This window comes from Canis aureus, chromosome 9, assembly GCF_053574225.1.
Source record: "Canis aureus isolate CA01 chromosome 9, VMU_Caureus_v.1.0, whole genome shotgun sequence".
Lineage (NCBI taxonomy): Eukaryota > Metazoa > Chordata > Mammalia > Carnivora > Canidae > Canis > Canis aureus.
Window position 1 is genome coordinate 32337873 of NC_135619.1, and position 27031 is coordinate 32364903.

Consider the following 27031-nt stretch of genomic DNA (forward strand, 5'->3'; position numbering starts at 1 on the left):
TACAGTATTATTACTTATAGTCACCATGCCTACATTACATCTTCAGGACTAATTTAACTCATAACTGGAACTTTGTGCCTTTCGACTCCTTCACTGATTTTGTTCCCCACCCCCCACCTCTGGCAACCACTAATTTGTTCTCTTTATGAATTTGTTCTTGTTTTTAGATTCAACTTATAAGTGAGATCATAGAGTATTTGTCTTTCTCTCTACAGTAAGTTCACTTACTGTAGTGTACTAAAGCTCCATCCAAGTTGTTGTAAATGACAGGATTTCCTTTTTAATGGCTGAATAATATGCCACCATGTGTGTACCTACATATATATAAACACAAACTTCTTTATCCACTCATCTAAGAATAGATACTTAAGTTGTTTCCATGTCTTATCTGTTTATTAATAATGCTGCTATGAACATGTGGATATGTATATCTTTTCTGGATGGCAGTTTAATTTGCTTTGGATAGATAACAGAAGTGGAATTGCTAGACCATATGATAGTTTCTGTTTTAAAATTTTTGAGGAACATGTTTTTGTTTGGTGCTGTTTAGAACAGTTTTTTTAAGTTTTAATTTTAATTCCAGTTAGTTAACATACAGTGTTTATATTTCAGGTGTACAATTTAGTGATTCAGTAATTCTATACATTGCTAAGTGCTCATCATAAGTGTACTCTTAATCCCCATCACCTATTTCATCCATTTCCCCCCCCCCCCCACTCACCTCCCTTCTGGTAACTATCAGTTTATTCTCTATAGTTAAGAGTTTGCTTTTTGGTTTGTCTCTCTCTCTTTTCTTTCCTTTTGCTTACTTGTTTTGTTTCTCAAAATCATATAGTATTTGTCTTTCTCTGACTTATTTTGCTTAGCATAATACTCTAGCTCCATCCATGTTGTTACAAATGGCAGGATTTCATGACTTTTTTATGGCTGAATATTCATATATATAAATATATATGAATGTATATACCATATATATATGAATATATATTCATATATATTCCACACCCTCTCTATCCATTCATCCATGGATGGACACTTTAGCTGGTACCATATCTTAGCTATTTTAAATAATGTTGCAATGAACATGTGGGGGCATATATCTTTTTTGAATCAGTGTTTTTCTATTCTTTGTGTAAATACCCAGTAGTGTGATTGCTGGATCATAGGATAGTTGTATTTTTAATTCTTTGAGGAACCTTCACACTGTTTCCCACAGTGGCTGCACCAGTTTGCATTCCTACCAACAGTGCAGAAGGTTTCCTTTTTCTCTACATCCTTGCTAACACCTGTTGTTTTGTGTTGTTCATTTCAGCCATTCTGACATGTGAGGTAATATCTCTTGTAGTTTTGATTTGCATTTCCCTAATGGTTAGATGTTGATGAACATCTTTTCATGTGAAAGTTGGCCATCTATATATCTTCTTTGGAAAAATGTCTGTTCATGTCTTCTACCCATTTTTAAATTGGGCTGTTTGTTTTTTGGGTATTGAATTGTGTAAGTTCTTTATATATATTTAGGTACCAGCCCTTTATCAGATATGTCACTTGCAGATATCTTCTCCTACTCTGAAGGTTGCCTTTTAGGGTTTTTTTTGTTTTGTTTGTTTGCCTTTAGTTTTGTTGACTGTTTCCTTCACTGTGCAGAAGCTTTTTATTTTAATGTAGTCCCAATGGTTTATTTTTATTTTTGTTTCTGTTGTCTCAGGGAACCTATCTAGAAAAACGTTTGTACAGCCAGTGTCAAAGATGTTACTGCCTGTGTTCTCCTTTAGGGTTCTTATGGTTTCAGGTCTCACATTTAGGTCTTTAATCCATTTGGAATTTATTTTTGCATATGATGTAAGAAAGTGGTCCAATTTCATTCTTTCTTATGAAGCTGTCCAGTTTTCCTAACACCTTTTGTTGAAGAGAATGTCTTTTTCCCATTGGATATTCTTTTCTGCTTTGTCAGAAATTAATTGACCATGTAATTGTGGGTTTATTTCTGAGTTTTCTGTTCTGTTCTATTCATCTATATTTCTATTTTTATGTCAGTACCATACTGTTTTGATTACATAGTTTTGTAATATTACTTGATGTCCAAAATTGTGATGCCTCAGGCCTTGCTTTAGTTTTCAAAATTGCTTTGGGTATTCAGGGTCTTTTATGGTTCCATACAAATTTTAGGATTGTTTTAGTTCTATAAAAAATGCTCTTCATATTTTGAGAGAAGTTGCATTAAATGTGTAGATTGTTTTTGGGTAGTATAGACATTTTAACAGTATTCTTCCAATCCATAAGCTTGGAATGTCTTCCCATTTCTTTGTGTTGTCTTCATTTCTTTCATCAGTCTTTTATGGTTTTCAGAGTACAGGTATTTCCTCTTTGGTTACATTTATTCCTAGATATCTTATTATTTTTGATGCAATTATAAATGGGTTTGTTTTCATAATTTCCCTTTCTTCTGGTTCATTATTGTTATATAGAAATATAAGAGACTTCTGTACATTGATTTTGTATCCTGCCACTACTGAATTCATTTATCAGTTCTAGCAGTTCTTTGGTGGAGTCTTGAGTTTTTTATATATTATATCATGTCATCTGCAAATAGTGAAAGTTTTGCTTCTTCCTTACCAATTTGGATACCTTTCATTTTTTTGTTGTTGTCTGATTGCTGTGGCTAGGATTTCCAGTACTATATTGAATAAAAATGGTGAGAGTGGACATCCCTGTCTTGTTCCTGATCTTAGGGGAAATGCTCTCAATTTTTCCCCATTGAGGATGATGTTAGCTGTGGGTTTTTCATAAATGGCCTTTATTATATTGGAAATATGTTCTCTCTAAACCTCCTTTGTTGAGGGTTTTTATCATGAATGGATGTTATACATTGTCAGATGCTTTATCTGCATCTATTGAAATGATCATATGATTTTTATCTTTTCTCTTATTGATGTAATAATGTATCACATTGATTGATGTGCAAATATTGAACCACCCTTGCAACCTAGAAATAAATCTTACTTGATTGTGGTGAAAGACTTTTTAAAATATATTGTTGGATTTGGTTTGGTGGCATTTTGTCGAACATTTTTACATCTATGTTCATCAGAGAATTAGCCTATAGTTCACTATCTCTCTCTCTCTTTTGTGTGTGTGTGTGTGTGTGTGTGTGTGTGTGTGGTGTCTTTATCTGGTTTTAGAATCAGGGTTATGTTGATCTCATAGATGAATTTGGAACTTTTCGTTCCTTTTCTATTTTTTGTAATAGTTTGAGAAGAATATGTATTAACTCTTCTTTAAATGTTTGGTAAAACTCACCTGTGAAGCAATTGGACTTTTGTTTGTTGGGAGTTTTTTGATTAGTGATTCAATTTCTTTTTTTTTTTTAATATTTTTTTAAAGATTGTACTCATTTATTCATGAGAGACACAGAGAGAGAGTCAGACACAGGCAGAGGGAGAAGCAGCCTCCCTGCGGGGACCAACATGGGACTCAAACCAGGACCCCGGAATCACTCCCTGAGCTGAAGGCAGAAGCTCAACTGCTGAGTCACTCAGGTGTCCCTGGTGATTCAGTTTCTTTACTGGTAAAGAATTTTCTTTAAAATTCTTTAAAGAATTTGATCTGTTCAAATTTTCTATTTCTTCCTGATTCTGTTTGGGAGGTTATATGTTTCTAGGAATTTCTAGGTTGTCCAGTTTGTTGGCATATAGTTTTTTATAATATTTTCTTTTAATTGTTTTTATTTCTGTGGTGTTGTTATTTCTCTTCTCTTATCTGATTTTATTTATTTTAGTCATTTGTCTCTTTATCTTGATAGGTCTGGGTAGAGGTTTATCAATTTTATTGATTTTTTTTAAAAGATTTATTTATTTTAGAGAAAGACAGCAAGGAAGCATAAGGAAGAGGGGGAGAGGGAGAGAGAAGGTCAAGCAACTCCACGCTGAGTGTGGAGCCCAACACAGGGCTTGATCCCACGACCCCAAGATCACTACCTGAGCTGAAACCAAGAGTCAGACACCTAACCAACTGTACCAGATGCCCCTTTATTGATTTTTTTTAAGAGCCAGTTTCTGGTTTCATTGATCTGTCCTATTGTTTTTTTAGTTTCTATATTATTTTCTATTCCTTACTGTTTCCTTCATTCTGCTGGCTTTAGGTTTTGTTTGTTGTTCTTTTTAGCTCCTTTATGTGTAAAGTTAGGTTGCTTGAGAATTTTCCTGATTCTGGAAGTAGACCTGTATTGCTATAAACTTCCCTCAGAATTGCTTTCACTGCATCCCAAGGGTTTTGACCCATTGTATTTTCTTTTTAATTTGTTTCCATGTACTTTTAAATTTCTTCTTTTATTTTTGGTTGACCCATTCATTGTTTAGTAGCATTTTATTTAACCTCCATGTATTTGTGGTCTTCCAGATATTTTCTTGTGGTTGACTTCTAGCCATTGTGGTCAAAAAACATGCATGATATGACTTAAATCTTGAATTTGTGGAGGCTTCTTTTTTGTGAGCTAATATGTGATCTATTCTGGAGAGTGTTCCATGTGGACTTGAAAAGAATGTGTAGGGGTACCTGGATGGCTCAGTTGGTTATGTGGCTGACTCTTGATTTCGGCTCAGGTCAAAATCAAGATCAGATTTTGATCTCAGGATCGTGGTATTGAGCCCTGCACTGGGTTCCACGCTCACTACAAAGTCAGCTTGAGAATGTCTCTCTCTCCCTCCTTCTTTGCCCCTCCCTCTTGTGTTTTCTTTTTAGGGATGCCTAGATGGCTCAGGACATGATCCCAGGGTCCAAGGATCGAGTCCCACATCAGGCTCCCTACACGGAGCCTGTCTATGTCTCTGCCTCTCTCTGTGTCTCTCATGAATAAATAAAATCTTAAAAAAATAAATCTTTAAAGGAAAGAAAATAATGTGTATTCTTATTTAGTATGGGATGTTCTGAATACACCTTAACAGATGTATTCTATCTGGTCCAGTGTGTCATTCAAAACCATTGTTTCCTTGTTGATGTTCTGTTTAGATGATCTCTTGATTAGTTCCTTTATGTTTGTTATTAACTGTTTTATGTATTTGGGTATTCCTGTATTGGGTATATAAATACTTAACAATTGTTGTACCTTCTGGCTGGATTGTCATCTTTATTATTATATAGTGTACTTCTTTGTCTATTGTTGTAGTCTTTGTCTTATTTATTTATTTATTTTAAAGATTTTATTTATTTATTCATGAGAGACCCAGAGAGAGAAGCAAGCTGCATGCAGAGAGCCCCATGCGGGACTCGATCCTGGGACTCCAGGATCATGCCCTGGGCCAAAGGCAGATACTGAACCGTTGAGCCACCCAGGTGTCCCTGTAGTCTTTGTTTTAAAGTCTAGTTTCTCCAATATAAGTATTGCTACACAGACTTTTTTTTAAAGATTTTATTTCTTTATTCTTGAGAGACACAGAGAGAGAGAGAGAGAGAGAGAGAGAGGCAGAGAGGCAGAGACATAAGCAGAGAGAGAAACCAGATCCATGTAGGGAGCCCAATGTGGGACTTGATCTCAGGACTCCAGGATCATGCGTTGGGCCAAAAGCAGGCGCTAAACCGCTGAGCTACCCAGGGATCCCCTGTCTTTCTTTTGATATCCATTTGCATGATAGATGTTTCTCCATCCCCTCACTTTCAATCTACACGTGTCTTTAGGTCTAAAATAAGTCTTGTAGGCAGCATATAGGTGGGTCTTGTTTTATCCATCTGTTACCCTATGTTTTTTGATTGGAGCATGTAGTCCATTTATATTCAAAGTAATCATTGATAGATATGTATTTATTGCCACTTTATTACTTGTTGCGTGGTTATTTCTGAAGATTTTCTCTGATCCTTTCTTGTCTTTCTCTTTCATGGTCTGCTGCTTTTCTTTAGTGATAGGTTTGGATTTCTTTCTCTTTATTCTTTACAACTTATTAGTGGTTTTTGATATATGGTTACTTTAGGCTTGTATATAACTCTTCTCCATATAGCAGTCTATATTAAGTTGATGGTTATTTAAGTTTTTTTTAAAGATTTTATTTATTTATTCATGGCAGACACACAGAGAGAGAGGCAGAGACACAGGCAAAGGGAGAAGCAGGCTCCATGCAGGAAGCCCGATGTGGGACTCGATCCCGGGTCTCCAGCATCACACCAGGGCGGAAGGCGGCGCCAAACCACTGGGCCACCGGGACTGCCCAATGGTTATTTAAGTTTGAACTCATTCTTTATTTCTCTCCATGTCTTAGGTATATGGTATCATATTTTACATCTTTTTATTTTGTGAGTTCCTGATATTTTACAAAAATACTTATTTTTACTGCTTTTATGTTTGCTATCTTCACACTGTTACTTTTGTTCTTTCCTTTCCACTGGAAGAGTCCCCTTTAATATTTGTTCCAGGGCTTGTTTAGTGGTCATAAACTCCTTAGTTTTTGTTCGTCTAAGAAATTATCTCTCTTCCTATTCTGAATGATAGCCTTGCTGGAAATAGTATACATGGCTGCAGGTTTTTTTGTGTTTTGTTTGTTTGTTTGTTTGTTTGTTTTCCCAGTACTTTGAGTATATAATGCTACTCTCTTGTGGCTTGGAAAATGTCTTCTGAAAAATCTGATAGCTTTCTGGCGTTTCCCTTGTATGTAACTGTCTCTTTTGTCTTTCTAGCTTTAATATTTTTTATCACTACATTTTCCATTTTAATTGTAATATATCTTGCTTTTGTTGATTATGTTGAGAGTTCTATGTGCCTCTTGGATCTCGATATCTATTTCCTTCTCCAGGTTAGGGCCATCAGTTTTCAGCTATTTTCAAATAAATTTCCCCCCTCCCTTTTTCTCTCTCTCCTTCTGGGACTCTTATAATGTGAATGTTATTATGTTGGTAGAGATACTGAGTTCCCTAATTCTTTTTTTTTTTATATTTTATTTATTTATTCATGAGAGACACAGAGAGAGGCAGAGACATAGGCAGAGGGAGAATCAGACTCCTCAAGGGGAGCCCAATGTGGGACTCAATCCCAGGACCCCAGGACCCCAGGACCACGTCCTGAGCTAAAGGCAAGTTGCTCAACCATTGAGCCACCCAGGCATCCTGAGTTCCCTAATTCTTTTCTTGTTTTGCATAATTTTTTTTCTTTCTTTTGTTCAGCTTGATTGCTTTCCATTACTCAATTTTCTAGGTCATTTCTAGGCTATTAATTTGTTCTTCTGTATCTTTCATCCTGCTGTTCATCCTATCAAGCATGTTTCTCAACTCATTTATTGAGCCTTTGTTTCTGCTTTGTTATTCTTTATTCTGTGATAAGAGTCTCAGACATGTCTTCATTCCTTTTCTCAAGTCCAGTAAGTATCCTTATGATCATTGCTTCAAATTCTCCATCAGGCATGTTACTTATATCTGTTTCATTTAGATCTCTGGCTGTGGCCTTGTCCTGTTCTTTCATTTGGGACAAATTCCTCTGTCTTAATCGGTTTGTCTAAGTCTCTGGGCCTACTTCTGTGTGTTAGGAAAGTCAGGTACTTCTATTCTTAAGGGTAATGGCCTTATGAAAAATTGACCCTGTAGTGCCCTGCCATGTGGTGTCCTCTGTTCCCCAGGGCCTGGTACTTCTGAGAATGTCTTTAATATGTGCTTTGTGGGCTCTTCTATTGTATCCTGGCCATTTTTTTTCCTTAAGGTTAGTCGTCTGCAGAGGCTGTCTGCCTGTTGTGGTCAGTGGTTGGTCCCTGGCCTGAATGTGGTGTTTTAACTGGGTGTGCTCTTGTCTGCTTGTGAACTGAGACCAGCTGCCAGAACTGAGACCCTGGAAACCAGATTGGAAGACAGGGTGTGGCTGGAGTTTGAGCCAATCTTCTGGGCAAGGGGGTCCACCTTGCTGTGCCTGAGGTAAACATGTCTGAGAAGGGTGATTCCACCAGAGCTTGGGGGGATGGGGCTTGGTATAGCAAGATAGGTAATGAGTATTGGTGCTCTCTTGGTTCCCACAGATGGCCCTGTGCTTATGCTGAGGGATGAGAGGGAAATGGCACCTGCCATGTCCTTTGCTCCCAGAAGGGTCTCTCCATGACTGTTGCCTCTTGAAGAAGAGCAAATAACCTCCCCTCTATGTACCCTAGGAACTCTTCAGATTACTGTTTCCATGCTGTATGTCACAGGTTGTTTTCCCTGCCTTGTCTCTAAGAGCAGCCCCAATATCTTAGGGCTCTCCTAGAGCCAACTTGCAGACCTTTAAAACTTTAGGCCTTAACTACCACTGATTGCAAGAACTCACAAGATTCAGCCCCACTCACTTCCCAAACCAATTGCTATGGGGAATTATCTTTCCCGTGCACTCCCCTGTATTCTAGTCTGTCTCTTACCCTTCTCCACAATGGTTTGCTTCATTTCTGTGAAAAATGCTGTTAGAATTTTGATAGGGATTGCATTGAATCTGTAGATTACTTTGGGTGAATAGACATTCCAACAGTATTAATTCTTCTAGTCCATGGGCATGGAGTATCTTTCCATTTATTTGTGACTTCTTCAATTTATTTCATCAGTGTCTTATAGTTTCCAGTGTATAGGTCTTTCACCTCCTTGGTTAAATATATTCCTAGGCATTTTATTCTTTTGAAGCAATTTTAAGTGAAGCTGTATTTTTAATTTCTCTTTCAGGTAGTTTATTATTAGTGTATAGAAGCACAATTGACTTTGGGTATTAATTTTGTATGCTACAACTTTACTGAATTTGTTTATTCTGATAGTTTTTTTGGTGAAGTTTTTAGGGTTTTTCTATATATAGTATCATGTCATCTGCATATAGAGACAGTCTACTTCTTTTCTGATTTGGATGCACTTTATCTATCTTGCATAAATGCTTTAGCTAGGACAGCTATTACTATTAAATTAAATTAAATTAAATTAAATTAAATTAAATTAAATTAAATTAAATTATTTGAGAGAGAGAAGGAAAGCACAAATGGGGAAGGAATAGAGGGAGAGGGAGTGAGGGCGGAGCCTGATGCAGGGCTCAACCTCATGACCCTGAGATTATGACCCAAGCCAAAACCAGGAGATGGACAGTCAACCAACTGAGCCACCCAGGTGCCCTCTCCCAGTACTATTTTAGATGAAAGTGATGTTGCCTTTTGTCAAATCCTTTTTCTGAATCTATTAAGATGATTAGATGATTTTTATCCTTAACTTTGTTAATGTTCTATATCATCTTGATTGATGGTGAAACATCCTTGCATCCCAGGAATAAAACCCACTTCCCAGTCTATGAACCTTTTAATGTATTGTTTAATTCGATTTGCTAATATTTTGTTGAAGAGTTTTGCATCTATGTTCATCAGGAAATTGACCTATAATTTCCTTTTCTTGTAATGCCTTTATTTCGTTTTGATATTTAATACTGGCTTCATAAGATGAGTTTGGAAGTATTTCCATCTCTTTACTTTTTTTCTTTTTTTTTTAAGATTTTATTTATTTATTCATGATAGTCACACAGAGGGAGACAGAGAGGCAGAGACACAGGCAGAGGGAGAAGCAGGCTCCATGCACCGGGAGCCCGACGTGGGATTCGATCCCGGGTCTCCAGGATCGTGCCCCGGGCCAAAGGCAGGTGCCAAACCGCTGCGCCACCCAGGGATCCCCATCTCTTTACTTTTTTGGAAGTGTTTGAGAAGGATTGGTATTAATTCTTTAAACATTTGGTAGAATTCACCAGGGGAGCCATCTGGACTTTGTTGGATGTTACTGATTCAGTTTCCTTACTGGTAATTAGTCTTCAGATTTTCTATTAATTCATAATTCAGTTTTTACAGATTGTATGTTTGTAGGAATGTATCCATTTTTTTTCTGTATTATCTAGTTTGCTGGCATAGATCATAGTAGTCTTTTATGATTGTATTTCTGTTGTATTAGTTGTAATGTCTCTTTCATTTCTGATTTTTTTGAGTTTTCTCTCTTTTATTTTCCTTGGTGAGTCTAGCTAAATGTTTATTTTTTCGAAACCCAGCTTTTGGTTTCATTGATCTTTTCTATTGTCTTTTTAGTCTCTGCTTCATTTGTTTCTACTCTGATATTTGTTATTTCCTTCCTTCTACTAAGTTGGTCTTAATTTGTTCTTTTTCTAGTTCCTGAAGATGTAAAATTAGGTTGTTTATTTGAGGTTTTTCTTATTCTTTTATTGTTGTTTCTTTGTTTTTGTTTTGTTTTTAATTGGTTACACAAAGAAAACTTTATTTGCAGCAAATAAGGAGATCATGGGGAATGGTTCAAAGCCTTGACTCAGCGTGTTTTTTATTTCTTAGTGTAGGTTTTATCACTGTGACCTTCCCTCTTAGAACTATTTTTGCTGCATCCCATAAATTCTGGTATGTTATATTCCCATTTTCATTTGTCTCAAGATTTGAGTTCTATTTTTATTTCTTCTTTGACCTGTTTTTTGTTAGCATGTTGTTTAAACTCCATGTATTTGTCAATTTTCCAGTTTTTTTCTTGTAATTGTTCTCTAGTTTCATACCATTGTGATTGGAAAAAAAATGCTTGATATGATTTTGATCTTCTTAAATTTCTATTTTTTTTTAGAGAGAGACTGTGCACTTGATTCGAGGTGGGGAAGTTGCAGAGGGAGAGAATCTAAGCCAGTGCTAAGCATGGAGCCCAACACAGAACTTGATCTCACAACCCTGAGATCGTGACCTGAGCTGAAATAAGAGTCAGATGCTTAACCAACTGAGTCACCCAGGCACACTTCAGTCGTCTTAAATTTATTAAGACTTATTTTGTGGCCTAACATGTGACCTATCCTGGAGATTGTTCCATATGTGCTGGAGAAAAATGTGTATTCTTCTGCTTTTGGATGGAATGTTCTGTAAATATCTGTTAAGTCCATCTGGCTTAACATGTTAAGTCTAATGTTTCTTTATTGATTTTCTGTCTGGATGATCTATCCAATGATGACAATGAAGTATTACTACTATTATTATATTGCTGTCTACTTCTCCCTTTAGGTCTATTAATGTTTGCTTTGTATATTTAGTTGCTTCTAGGTTGAGTATATGTGAATTTACAAATGTTATATCATCTTATTGAATTGACCTCTTTATCATTATATAATGAACTTCTTTGTCTCTTGTTACAAGTTTGTCTTAAAGTCTTTTTTTTCTTATATAAGTATAGCTATTTCAGCTTTCCTTTGGTTTCCATTTGCATAAACTATCTTTTCACATCCCTTCCCTTTAGTCTGTGTGTGTCCTTAAAGTTGAAGTGAGTCCCTTATAGGTAGCATATGGTTAGGCCATATATTAAAAAAAAAAAAAAAAAAAAATCTGTTCAGCCACTTTGTGTCTTTTGATTGGAGAATTTAGTCTATTTACATTTTCTTAAAGATGTCTTTATTTTAGAGAGAAAGCATGATGGAGGGGCAAAGTGAAAAGGGAGAGAAAATATTAAATGGGCTCCTTAGCAATCAATCTTTTTTTTTTTTTAAGATTTTATTTATTTATTCATGAGACACACAGAGAGAGAGGCAGAAATGTAGGCAGAGGGAGAAGCAGGCTCCATGCAGGGAGCCCAATGCAGTATTCAATCCCAGGACCCCAGGATCAAGCCCTGAGCCCAAGACAGATACCCAACTGCTGAGCCACCCAGGCGTCCCAATCAATCAATCTTTAAAAAAAATAATATACATCTTTTATCTGTGTGTCCATTAGCAAATTATTGTAGTTATAGCTATTTTTACTACTTTTGTCTTTTAACCTTCATACTAGATCTATAAGTGATTAACCTACCACTATTACATTTGATTATTCTGAATTTAACTATATATTTACCTTTACCAGTGAAATTTATACTGTCATGTTTTCCTGTTATTAATTAGCCTCCTTTCATTTCAGCTTAAAGAAATTCCTTTAACGTTTCTTGTAAGTTCAATATAGTGGTGCTGAACTCCAGCTTTTGCTTGTCTGAATAACTCTTTATCTTTCCTTCACTTTTGAAGGATAGTTTTGCCAGGTAGAGTATTTTTGGTTGACAGATTTTTTTCTTTCAGCTCAGTGAATATATCATGATATTCCTTTCTGACCTACAAGGTTTGTGTTGAAAAAACTTGTAGTCTTTTTAAAAAAAGATTTATTTATTTTAGGAGAGAGAGAGAGTGTGTGTGTGTGTGTGTGCATGAGGGAGAGGGGCAAAAGGAAAGGGAGGGAGAATCTCAAGCAGACTCTGTGCTGAGTGTGGAACTGAATGAAGGGCTTGATATTACAACCTTGAGATCATGACCTGAACTGAAACCAAGAGTCAGATGCTTAACTGAGTGTACCACCCAGATGCCCCTTGTTGATAGGCTTATGGGGGTTTCCTTATACATAGCAAGTTGTCTTTCTCTTGCTTTTCTTATTCTTTCCTTGTCTTTGACTTTTGATAATTATAGTTTATGTTGGTATGGATCTCTTTGGATTCCTCTTCTTTAGAACTTCCTGGATCTGAATGTCTGTTTCCTTCCTCAGGTTGGGGAAGTTGTCAACTATTATTTCTTTTAAAAAATTTTCTGCCCCCTTCTCTCTTTCTTCTCCTTTTGGGACCCCTATAGTGTATATATCAGGCCTCTTGACGTTGTCCCAATAGTCCCTTAAGCTATCTTTATTCTTTTTCATTTTTTTTTCTTTTTGAACCTCTTATTGGATGAAATCTGCTCTGTTTTAGAGTTTGCCGATTTTTCTTCCATTTCATCTGCTAGAAAAACCTTCTATTGAGTTTTTAGTTCAATTATGGAATTCTTTAGCCCTGTGATTTGTTTGGTACTTTCTTATATTTTCTATCTCTTTGATGAAATTCTCATTTTGTTCATGCATTGTTCTCCTGGCCTCAGCAACCATCTTTATGACCATTATTTTGAACTTTTTGTCAGGTGAATCACTTATCTCTAGTTCATTAAGGTATTTTTATGAGATTTTATCTTGTTCTTTTGTTTGGAACATGTTCCTCCATTCAGTTTTCTTAGCTTTCTTGGTTTGCATTAGATGAAACAACCACCTTTCTCAGTCTTGAAGGGGTGAACCTTATTATTCAGTCCTGAGCTCCTCATGGTTTTCTTCCAACCTTTGTGATTGTCCATGTGGCCTTTTATGTTCTTAATGGTTCCCAGTAGTTGAGGGTATGCCAGTATTAGTCAGTGTCCCAAAGGGGAGGATTTCAGCACTAAATGCAGACTAATTAGAAGCAAGACCCTTAGGGAACTTTTTCTTTTCCTTTCTTTTAAAAAATTTTTCAGGGCAGCCCCGGTGGCTCAGCGGTTTAGTGACACCTTCAGCCCAGGGTGTGATCCTGGGGACCCGGGATCAAGTCCCATGTCGGGCTCCCTGCATGGAGCCTGCTTCTCCCTCTGCCTGTGTCTCTGCCTCTGTGTGTGTGTGTGTGTGTTTTATGAATAAGTAGATTAAAAATCTTAAAAAAAATTTTTTTCATTCTGATCTCAGATCAAGTGTATAAACCCTCACAGTTATAAAAGTCTGTAGTAAAACTTTTTAGTAATTGATCAGAACTGATCAGTCTTTCATACACACACATCACCCCCCACCTTATCTCATTCATCCATCAACAAGTTCTCAATTATACACTATCACCTTATAAACGCATGCATGCACATTCCTAACTCTAGACATAAGCCCTTATTGTTTTAAATTACTTTTACTTCTTAGAATTATAAAGATCATGCATTAGACATACTGGAAGGCCTCTGATGCTCAGATTAGGATATTTTCATCATTGATCCACTTCCTTTTAAAGAATGTAAATATACTTCCTTCACCGGCAGACTAGGAGATGTTTATTTCTGTCTGCTCCCTCTGCACGTCAAACCCTGGGGCGATAGGCCGTTAAGAACTATTTCTTTATTTGCTACCATCCTACTGAATACATGAATACAAGCCCCAGTGGCCACTAGTGCCCAGTTATCAAGAGATGTGTCTTTTGGGTGGCAGTCACAAAAACCAAGGTGGCAGACATGTGCATAAGCTCCTTTCTCAAAAACATTGGCAGTCTGGAGTGGGGCAGAGGGGAGAGCACAGTGATGGTGCCTGTTGGCCTTACTGGTTTCTGGAGAGGATGGCAATTGGTCCCTGGATGGTTGTTAAAATAGAAGCTTGGCCCTCACCTCAGCTATTAAGATAATAAGCTAATAGGCAAAAAAGAAAGAAAAAAGATAAGCTAATAGGCCTCTTTCACAAAAAGACTACATGTTTCAATCTGCTATTTCTGCAGTGTTCAGTGGAGGGATGTCTGGTTAAGAACTGTTTCTCTGTTTGTTACAGTGCTATGGTACCCACAAACATAAGCCCCATTATGGGGCTCCCTCTGGGCAGCAGCTACAAAAACTGGGGCATCAGACATGTGGACGAGCTCCTTTCTGGGAGACTGATGGCCTGAGGGAGAACAGGAAGATGCACATACCAGCCTCCAATGTCTGGATAGTATTAAATTAGACACCTGCCCCCAAGGCTTTTAAGGTAAGCAAATAGTTTCTTTCATGCAAAGACTGGGTTTGTTTCAGTCTGCTGCCTCTATGCTGGGCCTTGGGGGATAAACCATGGAGAGTCCACAGAAACCCTTTATGAACTATTAGTTCATTATAGACTATGGACCTCATAGGTGCAAATCCCATTGGCTTTCAAAGGTAGATGCTTTGGGAGTCCATTTTTCAGGTGGAAGTCTTCAGAGTTGTGGTACCAGCTGTGGGGTTCATACCTTTCACTCCTCAGAGAGAAGCTCTGAGTTGTGAGTTCCCTGTGCCAGGGTTGAGGTGGATGGTGAGATTGTATGTGAGGCTGTCCTACTCACTTCAGTGTGAGTTTTTCTCCTTTGCTTGATGTGTAAGAGTCACTCAGCTAGTTTCTAGATGTCTCTCAGAGGGAATTGTTCTGTATATAGCTGAATATTAGAATAATAATAATCTAATCAAAGTACATTTATGGTACTTACTATCATAGATAACAACATATGTCTTGTTGTTTTGACCTTCAAAGGTGGCTCATTTTCACCTGGATACTGTGCCTTCATATTGTATACTTGTCTCTAGCTACTGCTAGGTTGTCAGGGTCTTGCTTCCAAGCAAAAAAAAACCCAACTGTAGAGGGTTGATCATTAGTTTACAGAATCAGTGAGGAGGCTGGAGAACCAACAGGCTCAGAAAATAAGAGAAGCCAAGAGGGTCTAGGCAACCCAGAACAGCTAGCTGCCCAGAGTCTGGGGCAACCAGCATTTTGGTTTTTAAGTTTCCTCCTGTCAAGAGTTATACCTTGCTTGGGCAGCCCAGGTGGCTCAGTGGTTTAGCGCCACCTTCAGCCCAGGACATGATCCTGAAGACCCAGGATCGAGTCCCACGTCAGGCTCCCTGCATGGAGCCTGCTTCTCCCTCTGCCTGTGTCTCTTCCTCTCTCTCTTTCTCTCTCTCTCTCTCTCTGTTGTCATGAATAAATAAATTAAATCTTAAAAAAAAAAAAGTTATACATTGCTGAATTCCCAAATTCAGATCCTGGGCAGCCAGAAAAAGTACATTTACAATTGATTATTATGTATTATGCCATATGTATTTTGTTTAAATAGGATTGAATAGAACATTTTTTATGGATTTTATTTATTTATTCATGAGAGACAGAGAGAGAGGGAGAAGCAGGCTCCATGCAGGAAGCCCTATGCAGGACTCAATCCTGGGACTCCAGAATCACGCCCTGAGCCAAAAGCAGATGCTCAACCGCTGAGCCACCCAGACATCCCAAGAACATTTAAAATGTGCATTTAATAAGGCCATTTTAGCCATAAGGAATTGTTTTGTTATTATTACTTTTATTTTAAAGAGTGCTATTAAGTACTAGAAAATCTGAAAAATATTTCCAGAACTACAATGTTCATCCTGTTGTGGGCATGGCCGTTTTATTAATTCCTTCCTTGCTGTAAGTGAAAATATACAGAGGTATTCCCCTTACTCCCAGCCCCCACTCCAAAACTAAACCAAATTAATTGTGAAATATGGTATGATTCACCTTATTTTCTGGAATTCACCTATAAAAATCAGGTATTGGCTATGGGTGGCAGAGTCATTTTTAGGCATTCCTTGATTATTCCATTCTCCAGTGTCATTTGACTTCCATCTCTAAATTTAGTCTTTAAGTATCCAACATAGAGCTTATCTACATATTTGTTATTTATTGCTTACTACAAAGGAATGAATGATTATTTTAAGATTTGTAACATTATGGAAACAAAGAACAAAGAATGATCACTCCCCATAATCCTGCCCTCAGAGATAACTACTATTAACAGTTTGGTAGTTCTTAATCTAGACTGTCTGGTTTCCATTTCCAGCTTTTCCATTTAGCTGGCTACCCTGAACAAGTTATTGGTCCTCACACTGCCTGAGTTTCCTCATTTCAGAGTAATAGTAATAGTTTACTGGTTCACAAGGCTGAGAGAGGGTTTAATAAGATAAAGCATTCAGCAGAGTTACTGATATATAATAAGTTTCATAAATGCTAGTTTGCATACATATGTTAGTCAAGATAGACTAGATTATATTGGAATAACAAAAAATCCACCCAAATATCAGTTGCTTAACACAACAAAAATTTACTTCTTGCTAATGCTGCATATCTTATTGCAGATTGGCAGGGCGTTTTCTCCATGCAGTCACTCAGGGGCCCAGGGTAATGGAAGTTCTATCATGTTGTGGTCACACTCTGCAATGCATGGTGCTTTTAGTCATCACAGCAACAAAAAGACTATAAATCACACATCGGTTTTTTTTACTGCCTCAGCCCATAATTGACATACTAAATTTCAGCACTTACAATTTGCTAGTCAGAACTGGTAATCATAGCCCTGCCCTGCTACAAGTAAGCTGTAGACATATGGAATGTGAAGTGCAGAATATTTGGTGAATGCTACTACCTCTTTCAAGTCCACCTTTCCTGCCACCCAGTAATGTAGATTATCCAAATTGTGTTGTAGTTTTTATGTTTTTTTTTAATTTAATGTATCATGGACATTTCCCCATATCAGTACATATTAATTCATTCATTGACCATTTATTTATTTTTAAAAAGATTTTATTTATTTATTTGTGAGAGAAAGTATGAGAGAGAGAGAGAATGAGCAGGCATGAGTAGGGGAGGGGGCAGAGGGAGAAGTAAACTCCCTGCTAAGAAGGGATCCTGATGTAGTGCTTGATCCCAGGATCCTGAGATCATGACCTGAGTTAAAGGCAGGCACCCAACAACTGAGCCACCCAGGCTCCCCTCACTGACCATTTAGTAAGCCTTTCTATGCATCAGGCCTATTCTAAATACTGGGGTATAACAATGAAGATAACATTTGATAATCCCTGTCTTCATGTAATTTATTGGGTTGCAAACAGGTAAGAAATAAAATATTTTTTTGAAGTATAATGTGTTAGGGCAGCCCCGGTGGCACAGCGGTTTAGCGCCGCCTGCAGCCCACGGCGTGATCCTGGAGACCCTGAATCAAGTCCGTCGGGCTCTCTGCATGGTGCCTGCTTCTCCCTCTGCCTGTGTCTCTGCCTCCCTCTCTCTCTCTCTCTGTGTCTCTATGAATAAAAAAATAAAGTCTTTAAAAAAAATAAAGTATAATGTGTTAGAAGGTAATAAATGTTATGGTGAGAAAAAAAGAAACGGAAGAGGCAGAGAGAGTTTTGAGGGCACAGTTTATTTAATTATTTTTAAAAGATTTTATTTATTTATTCATGAGAGACACAGAGAGAGAGAGACAGAGACATAGGCAGAGGGAGAAGGAGGCTCCTTGCAAGGAGCCTGATGTGAGACTCGATCCAAGGATCTGGTGATCATGACCTGAGTCAAAGGCAGACTTTCAAGTACTGAGCCACCCAGGTGCCCCTTGATGATACAGTTTTAAATAGAATGCCCACAGAAACCTTTGTGAGGTGACTGTAGTTAAATTCTGAAAGGTATGAAAAATATCTTGTGAATATCTTTTATAGGAGAACATCCCAAGAAAATAAAAGTATTAGTGTGGCTTGGTGATATGAACACAAAAACACATTTTCCTATTTTTGTGTTAAGTTTCAAATTTTCTATGAAAATAATTAAAAATGAAAAATAAAACTGGTTGTAAAGCTGACATCCAGATTTTATATCAGTATTTTGGAAAAGAAAAACAGAAAATTAAATAAATAATAAATATAATAAATATTCTCAATCTTTTTTTAAAAAAGGAAAAGTTTTACCAATTTATCTCCTCAGAAACAGTATTTTAACTGCTTTGTTTCTCTACATCCTCATTGACTAGTTCCTATACAATCCAGCATTCGATTAGGATTGTTGTTCATCACTGCATAATTGCATTATGTTTGTTAATCTTACCTTTCCAATTATTTGTTAAACTTTTTTTTTTAAGTTTTTATTTATTTATTCATGAGAGACAGAGAGAGAGAGAGGCAGAGAAACAGGCAGAGGGAGAACAGGCTCAGGCAGGGAGCCTGATATGGGACTCCATCCAGGGACTCCAGGATCACACCCTGAACCAAAGGCAGATGCTCAACCACTGAGCCATGCAGGCGTCCCTATTTGTTGAACTTTTAATTCTGTCTTACTTTTTATACCTCTCATTCCCTTTAAAGTGATTAGACATATATAATCAATTCCCTATAAAAATTACAGATTGAGAAATAAAACTTAGTGGTGACTTTCATTTAAATATAACCTCAATTGCTAATAATTCTAACAGTATTTTCCTATATCGAGAATGAAAAAAATTAATAAATAAGCTGCACAAAATATATCTATAAGCAATTTAAAAGTTTTGAGTATTAGAGAACTGGTTTAAAAATACTTCAAGTATTTTTTTCAAGTAATTGGCTAAATTGAAGTATAATTTGAATAGACCTTTCTTAGTCACATACTTATGATTCTTCCCCTAAAAATTTGTTTTTTCAGTGGTTTACTTTGTTGCCATACAACTAGGCTACGTTGCACAAACATTGTGAGTAAATTCTGTCAGTTTTTCCTTAAGATGACAGAGAGTCTTAACAATTTAGATGATTGTGATTGAAATAAAAAATGAAATCAGCCTTATTCAGCCCAAAGAGTTTACTGAACTCTGTAAAAGTTATTTGGCTAGATTATGAGGTAACACCCAGACACCAATGAGGAGTGTCTCTGAAAGATCACTCACTTAGAACCACCCTGCATTTAGGGGAAGTGGTGACAGGCTGGTCAAGGAAGACTCTTGTTACAGACAAATTTGTCAGTGTTAGTCACACAACTGGAACATAATGTTAAGAAGAAAATGTATGACACTGTTGGGAAGCTATGTTGGAAGAGCTGTGGCCAAAGAAAAGAGAATTACAAATTGCACTTCCATAGCACAGATAACTTGGAAATATGGTACATAAAAAAAGTTTTGTTTTCATAATTTAGTTCACTCCAGTTATAATCTATTTTATATGAGGTAAAATCTCTATTTTGAGAATGTCATTACCTCAGGAAGGAAGAATTACTGCATTATACTGACATTAAGTTAGAAATATTTTTAGGGTTCGGAATGATTACATTTTCGGTATCAGACTATCCAAATCATAAAAACAGTTTTGGAATATAGTGTTCATACCTCAGCATCAAACATAGAAAATGATAAGTCACAGGTCACCAAACTACTCTGAGACTGTAAATAGAAATTTTGATCTCTGAATCTCAATTTCCTCATCTGAAAAAAATGGAGATACAGACTTTCTTCCTTCTGCACTTTACTGGTATGTTTTGGGTATACCAAATTTGTGAGCCTCGTTCTTCTCAGCAAAAACTTGAGCAAAAGGAAGAATAAATAATAATTGAACCATTCATGGTGCCCTTGAAAAGAGTGTTCCCCATTTTCATTGCTAATCCTCCTCTGAAGGGAGAATTTCCTTAAATTTTGACCTGCAGACAGCAGGTTTTTACACTGCTCTGCCCTATCATAAATTCTTTGCTCAATTATCATTTATTCATTCATTTTTTTTAGTAAGTTGGTCATTCACCAGTTGAGGTCATTCCAGCTAGGGACTGGAGATACAAAGAGGGATAAGACAGTTCCAGTCCTCATGTATAAAGAGCAAGGGAGACCAACTTTATACAAGTATTTACAAATGTACTCAGTTGATGCAAATGTACAGAATGCTAATCGGAACTTTCAACAGGGGACTAGGTAATGTATATTGGGAATCGGAATAGATTTTAGATATATCAAAGCTATTAACAAGAAAAATGAGGAGTTGGCTAAGCGAAGAGTGTAAGGAAAGTGATTTAAGCAGAGGGAATAGCGCTAGCGCTGATGGATTTTGAGATACTGAAAGGAAAGCCAACATGGTTACAGTTTAGAGAGACAAAATCCAGATCTCAGACACCTTATTAAGGGATTGGTCTTAATTCTGAGAGAAATGGAAAACCATTGAAATTTTTTGTTTGTTTCTTGTTTTATATGTTTAAGCAGGAAGTGACATAATCACTTGCATTTTTAAAAGATCATTCTAGGCACTCTGAGCAGAATGGTGCCCAAGTCATAGATGTAGGGAAACAGGAGACAATTGGAGGAAGTGAATGACAGGGTTGGCAAAGAGGAGGAGGAAAAAGTGAACTGATTCAAGAGATATTTAAGAGACAGAATCAATAGGATTTGATTGTGAGGGAAAGATGAATCAAGGATGACTTCCAGATTTCTGGCTTACGGAAATGGGTGGATGCTATTTATTTAAATAAGGAATACTGGAGGAAGATAAAGTTCAGGAAGGAGAATCATGAATCATAGTTGACCAGCACATAGCATACACAATCAGCCATTTTGAATATAAAAATCTCAGGGTTTAGATTACACATAGATATGAAAGTACAGATTTTTTTTAAAAGATTTTATTTATTCATGATAGACACAGAGAGAAAGAGAGAGAGAGAGAGAGAGAGAGAGAGAGAGAGAGGCAGAGACACAGGCAGAGGGAGAAGCAGGCTCCATGGAGGGAGCCTGATGTGAGACTTGATCCCAGGACTCCAGGATCATGCCCTGGGCCAAAGGCAAGCACTAAACCCAGGGATCCCTCAGATTCTTTTTTAAAAATATTTTATTTATTTATTTGACAGAGAGCACAAGCAGAGGTAGAGGGAGTGGGAGAAGCAGGCTCAATGCTGGGGGCTCAATCCCAGGACCCCAGGATCATGACCTGAACCAAAGGCAGACGCTTAACCAACTGGGCCACCTAGGCACCCTGCAAATGCAGGTTCATATCAAAATCATGCTTATAACTTGATCCCTAAGTCTTGCTTTTTAAATTCTGGGTGACATTTATACCCTTTCCTTTTCCTTTTCCTTTTCCTTTTCCTTTTCCTTTTCCTTTTCCCTGTCCTGTCCTTGTCCTGTCCTTCTTTGAGATAGAGTGTACAAGAGAGAGCACAAGCAGGGGGAGGAGTAGAGGGATAGAGAGAAGCAGGCTCTCTGCTGAGCAGGGAGCCTGACGCAGGGGGCTCAATCCCAGGACCCCAGGACCATGACCTGAGCTGAAGGCAGATGCTTAACTGACTGAATCAATCACTCAGGCGCCCTGATATTTAAACCTTTCAGTGGTCTTTTACCTTCCTATTCTTGGGTATTTCAGATCTTTTTAGGTCAGATCTTAAGTGTTGTCTTGGTTCCAGCTTTAAATTGAACAGTTTGAAGCCCTCTTTTTTTTTTTTCCTTTTGCTTTTTCTCCTCTTTGTTATAGATTGTAAAACCTTAACTTTTCTTTTATCCTTAGATCTCTCATGTAAGATCTAATTTTATCTGAAGATCACTCCCATAGCTTGAATTTTCTTCATTTCTTATACTTTATTTTTCTAATAACTCAATAACTTCCTTCCCTGGAGCTACCCATCTTCCCTGTGTTGTATCAATTTCCACAATGGAACAAAAAAGGAGAAAACTATTATGAAGGATGAAGTGTATTTTATCACAAGCTATTATTACCACATGTTGCTAGGGGACACCTGTTTCATAGTAATGAAACAGGATTGAACTGAATGTCTACAAATGGTTTTTTAATCTTTGCAAAATATAGAGTTAAAAATAAGAATATATAAAAAAATAAAAATAAATAAATAAGAATATAGAAACATTGAAAATAAAGGAGCATAAAATATATATCAGGTAAATACTAAGCAAAACAAAGCTAGTATAAATCTATGAATACCAGAAAATGTAAGATTTTAAAGCAAAAAGCATGACTAAAGAGGATCACTAGATAGGATAAAAGGAGCAAATCACCAGGAACAAGGAGTTAAGAGACAAATCCTACAATCATAATAAGAGATTTCAACACCTATTTCTCAGTGATACATCAAGCACACAAAAAAGCAAGATTGACAAGATTATAGAAAATTTGAGCAAAACAAACTAATATGCTTGTTTCAATGGGCATATATAAAATATTCTACCCAAAAATTGCAGAATATATATTTTTTGAAGTGGAATACTTTTGAAAAACCGTGTTGAAAGAACTCTAATAAAATTACAAAGAGAAGGAAAAAATTTAAATGAAGGCTTATTCTGTGTTTATCTGTACTGTGTAGATAAGGAAATTGAGATTCTGAACATTGAAAACTCTAAAAACAAACAAAAAAAGCCAGATATTAAGTGGTACCGTCAGTATTAGAACTCAGACTTAATTCTTTCTGTAGCATTACTATAATATTAAAACCTGAAACTTGGGGCACCTGCGGTGGCTCAGTCGGTTAAGCATCTGTCTTCAGCTTAGGTCATGATCCCAGGGTCCTGGGATCAAGGCTGCTGAGATGGCTGCAATTTGTGGATCAGTATACCTTAGATGGTTGAGCTGTGAAGGAGGGAATCTCAAAGATCTGTGGGAAGGTTATCATTAGGAGTATGGCTAAGTGTTTGCATATGTGTAAAGTGAGCCCAGGTGAGACCTACCAGTAGTGACTGAGAACTTAACACAAATGTCAGTGCTGGAAGAATGTGGAATTTCAATCCATTCACACTAGAGAGATCTTATCACATGCCCTAGGAGTATGACAAAACCAGAATAGGATCAAGGTGAACACTGTAATGAACAGCCTACCAGAACAAAACTCAACATACTTTAAATAAATATAATACAGTTCTTCACAGTGTAGCAGCTAAAATTGTTCTACACAAGGGAGAAATTACTAGACAAGTAACTCAAGAAGAAGGGAAATATGACCATTAAGAGAAAAAATAGTAGAAACAAAGATGATCGTGGATGTTGGACTAAATAGATATGTACTTTAAAGCAGTTATTATAAATATGTTCAAGAATTTAAAGAAAAAGATGGAGTTTCCCTTAGAGGTGTGACTGAACAGATGGGGAAGCTCAACAGAAAAATGGAAACTAGAAAAACAAAGTGAAATGGAAGTTCTGTAACTGAAAAACTGCTAAACAGAGCTTAGAGGGAAACTTACTGTGGTAAATGCTCCTAATAGTGAAGAATGGCTAAAAATGAATGCTGAAAGCATAAAACTTAAGAAAAGAAACAGCAGAATGAACAAAACAGAAGGAAACAATAAGAGAAGAAAATTACATAATAAACAAAATTGTACAAGGCTCAAGTAAAAGGATACTAAAAGCAAACTTCTAGCAAGGTTGGTTAAAAAAAAAGAATGCACAAATAAACAATAGTAGAAGTGAGAAGGGGGGCTTAGAAACTCTTCCAACATTCAAAAGATAAATTTATGCTAAAGTTTTTTAAAATTAGATTAAAATTGATAGTTTTAGAAAATATGATTTCCTGCAGAAGTTCTTCCTATCTCAAAAATAAATTGAATATCTGAATAGTAGTTCCATAACTACTAATGTAGTAACCATGATATAAATGGTTAGTAAATTTAAACCATTCATTAAGCATAATATAAATGGTTAGTAAATTAAAATCTTTGTTGGGGATCCCTGGGTGGCGCAGCGGTTTGGTGCCTGCCTTTGGCCCAGGGCCCGATCCTGGAGACCTGGGATCGAATCCCACGTCGGGTTCCCGGTGCATGGAGCCTGCTTCTCCCTCTGCCTGTGTCTCTGCCTCTCTCTCTCTCTCTGTGACTATCATAAATAAATAAAAATTAAAAAAAAAACTTTATGCAGAGATACCTGGGTGGCTCAGTGGTTTAGCGCCTGCCTTTGGCTCAGGGCATGATCCTGGTATTCTGAGATCAAGTCTCGCATTGAGCTCCTTGTGAGGAGCCTGCTTTCCCTCTGCCTATGTCTCTGCCTCTTCTCTGTGTCTCTCATGAATAAATAATCTTTATTTAAAAGATAAAAAAATAAAGAAAATAAAATCTTTGTGCAAAGCAAGCTTCAAACCCAGAGTTCTATCAGTGAATGACCTTACAATTCCAGTAGTATACAAATTATACAAGTGAATAGAAAAAGATCTGGGCAGCCCCGGTGGCTCAGCGGTTTGGCGCCACCTTCCGCCCAGGGTGTGATCTTGGAGGCGTGGGATCGAGTCCCGCGTCGGGCTCCCGGGAATGGAGCCTGCTTATCGCTCTGCCTGTGTCTGTGCGCCTCTCTCTCTCTCTATCTCTCTGTCTGTCTCTCTCTCTCTCTCTTTGTGTGTCTCCCATTAATGAATAAAGAAATAATTAAAAAAAAAAAGTCAACTTCTAACTTTTTAAAAATAAAGGCAGCCCGGGTGGCTCAGCGATTTAGCGCTGCCTTCAGTCCAGGGCGTGATCCTGGAGACTCAGGATCGGGTCCCACTTTGGGCTACCTGCATGGAGCCTTCTTCTCCCTCCACCTGTGTCTCTGCCTCTCTCTCTCTCTCTCATGAATAAATAAATAAAGTCTTAAAAAAAATAAGAAGTAAAAAAAATAAAGCTAGTATAACCTTGCTATCAGTATAACCTCAGACAATAGATGACCTGTCATGACCTTAGTGAAAATCCTAAATAAGTTCAGTTAGAAAATGGAACCTGACAGTATGCAAAGGAGATAATACATCATTACCAGGATGAGTTTATCTCACAAATCCAGGTTTCGTTTAATATTAAAAATAAACTGTGTTTGATTAAATTCAACAATTTGAATTTTAAAACCTCTTAATAAATAAAAAGGGCCATTCTAACCAGATAAAGGTTACAGGCCAAATACAGCAGCTAACATTATTCTTAATTTGATATATTGAAAGCATTCTCATTAATCTCAGAAAGCTAACATTATTCTTAATTTGATATATTGAAAGCATTCTCATTAATCTCAGAAAGAAGAAGGTAGCATAAAGGAGAAAAGATCTAAGTGAATCTTTGGGTGAGAAAGACAACCCTGGAACTCTACAACACTGTACAGCCCAATCTAAGTAAATGATCATACTTCTTGATTATAGGACTCAATATTTTTAAAAATAATTTTTTCCCAAAATGATTTGTAAATTCAATGCAATTCCAGCCAAAATCCAAATGAAATAAGTGTGTGTTTGTGTACGTGTAAATTGTCAAACTATGTAATTTATATGTAAGAGCCATAAATATACTTATGAAGAAGAACAAGGTGGAAAGATTTGCCTTACAGGTTACCTTATTAAAAAGCTATCATAACTAAGCCTTTTGGCTCCCTGAACAGCATCATGGTGGTTGGAAAAAGCAAGAACCTTACAAAAGATGGCCAGAAGGGAGTAAAAAAGAAAGGGTCGATCCATTTTCTAAGAAAGATTGGTATGATGTGAAAGCACCAGCTATGTTCAGTATTAGAAATATTCTAAATATACTAGCTATAAGAACTCAAGGATCCAAACTTGCATCTAATGGCCTTGAGGGTAGTGTTTTTGAACTAAGCTTTTCTGCAGGTAGAATGATGATGTTGCATTTAGAAAATCCAAGCTGCTACTGAGGATGTTCAGGACAAAAACTGCCTGACTAATCTTAAACTGTCATAAATGTGCTCCGTGGTCAAAAAATGGCAGACCCTGATTGAAGCTCATGTTGTTGTCAAGACTACTGTTGGTTATTTGCTTTACCTATTTTGTGTTGGTTTTACTAAAAATCACAACAGTCAGATTTAGAAGACCTCTTAGGTTCAGCACCAACAGATCTGCTAAATTTGGAAAAAGATGACGGAAATCATGACCCAAGAGGTGTAGACAAATGACTTGAATTAATCACTAAATCAATTTCAAGCAGCATATGGAAAAAGACAAAGAAAAGGCTTGCCAATCTATTTATCCACTCCATGATGTCTTTGTTAGAAAAGTAAAAATGATGAAGAAGCCCAAGTGTGAATTGGAAAAGCTCATGGAGCTTCATGGTGAGGGTAGTAGTTCTGGAAAAGCTGCTGGGGATGAGACTGGTACTAAAGTTGAATAAGCTGATGGATATGAACCACCAGTCTAAAAAACTGATTTAAAATTCAGACATCTAATAGTGACAAACAAAAAAACCTTGTAATATCTAAAAATAAAAGGTATAATAATTAAGGCACTGTGTTGCTGGTTCAGGGATAGAAAAAAATGACGAATAGAATAGAACTGGATACCTAAACAGAACCACACTTATGTGGAAAATTGATTTGTGACAGGCTTTTATTGTAGATCAGTGAAAGAAAAAGCAGACTTAAAAAAAAGCATTGAAACAATTGAAAAACATGACATTTAAACCCCTCCTTCCTACCATGCACTAGAATAAAGTCCAAATAAATCAATGACTGGAATGAGAAGGACAAAGGATAAAACTTCTTGAAAACTATTACAGAAAAATATTTTCTGGCTTTGAAGTCCAAAAGGATTTCTTAAAGAAGATCTAGAAAGTATAAATCAGGAAGCAAAGATGACAGCCAAAAGTCTTGAAGTCCAAAGTTGGAGGACTCATACTTCCCAATTTGAAACCTATTGCAAAACTACAGTATCAAGACACTATGGTCATGGCATGAAGATAGATCTATAGGTCAATGGAATAAAATGGAAAATCTATATATAAACCCTTCCTTTAAGGCCAATTGATTTCCCACAAGGGTGCCAAGATAATTCAATGGAGAAAAAAATAATGTCTTCAACAAATGGTT

General features: G+C 36.9%; 1 protein-coding gene, 1 long non-coding RNA gene and 2 other non-coding genes across 4 annotated transcripts in view; 2 read left to right on the forward strand and 2 right to left on the reverse strand.

The window, feature by feature from the left end:
* The window catches only part of LOC144319923 (uncharacterized), a 38588-nt gene that overhangs the window by 2653 nt on the left and 8904 nt on the right, over positions 1 to 27031 (forward strand). The window contains exon 2 of the mRNA XM_077908411.1: positions 14292 to 14486. Within this exon, the coding sequence (XP_077764537.1) occupies positions 14292 to 14406 (115 nt within the window). The 3' untranslated portion in view covers positions 14407 to 14486. The remainder of the gene's footprint in view (positions 1 to 14291; positions 14487 to 27031) is intronic.
* Positions 6572 to 11122, forward strand: LOC144320601 (uncharacterized). The gene is made up of 2 exons (XR_013386213.1): positions 6572 to 7056; positions 10571 to 11122. It is a non-coding gene; the product is annotated as an uncharacterized LOC144320601 (long non-coding RNA).
* LOC144321471 (small nucleolar RNA U2-30) lies at positions 13449 to 13518 on the reverse strand. Its single transcript, XR_013387128.1, has one exon. It is a non-coding gene; the product is annotated as a small nucleolar RNA U2-30 (small nucleolar RNA).
* Positions 13674 to 13752, reverse strand: LOC144321472 (small nucleolar RNA U2-19). The gene has a single exon (XR_013387129.1). It is a non-coding gene; the product is annotated as a small nucleolar RNA U2-19 (small nucleolar RNA).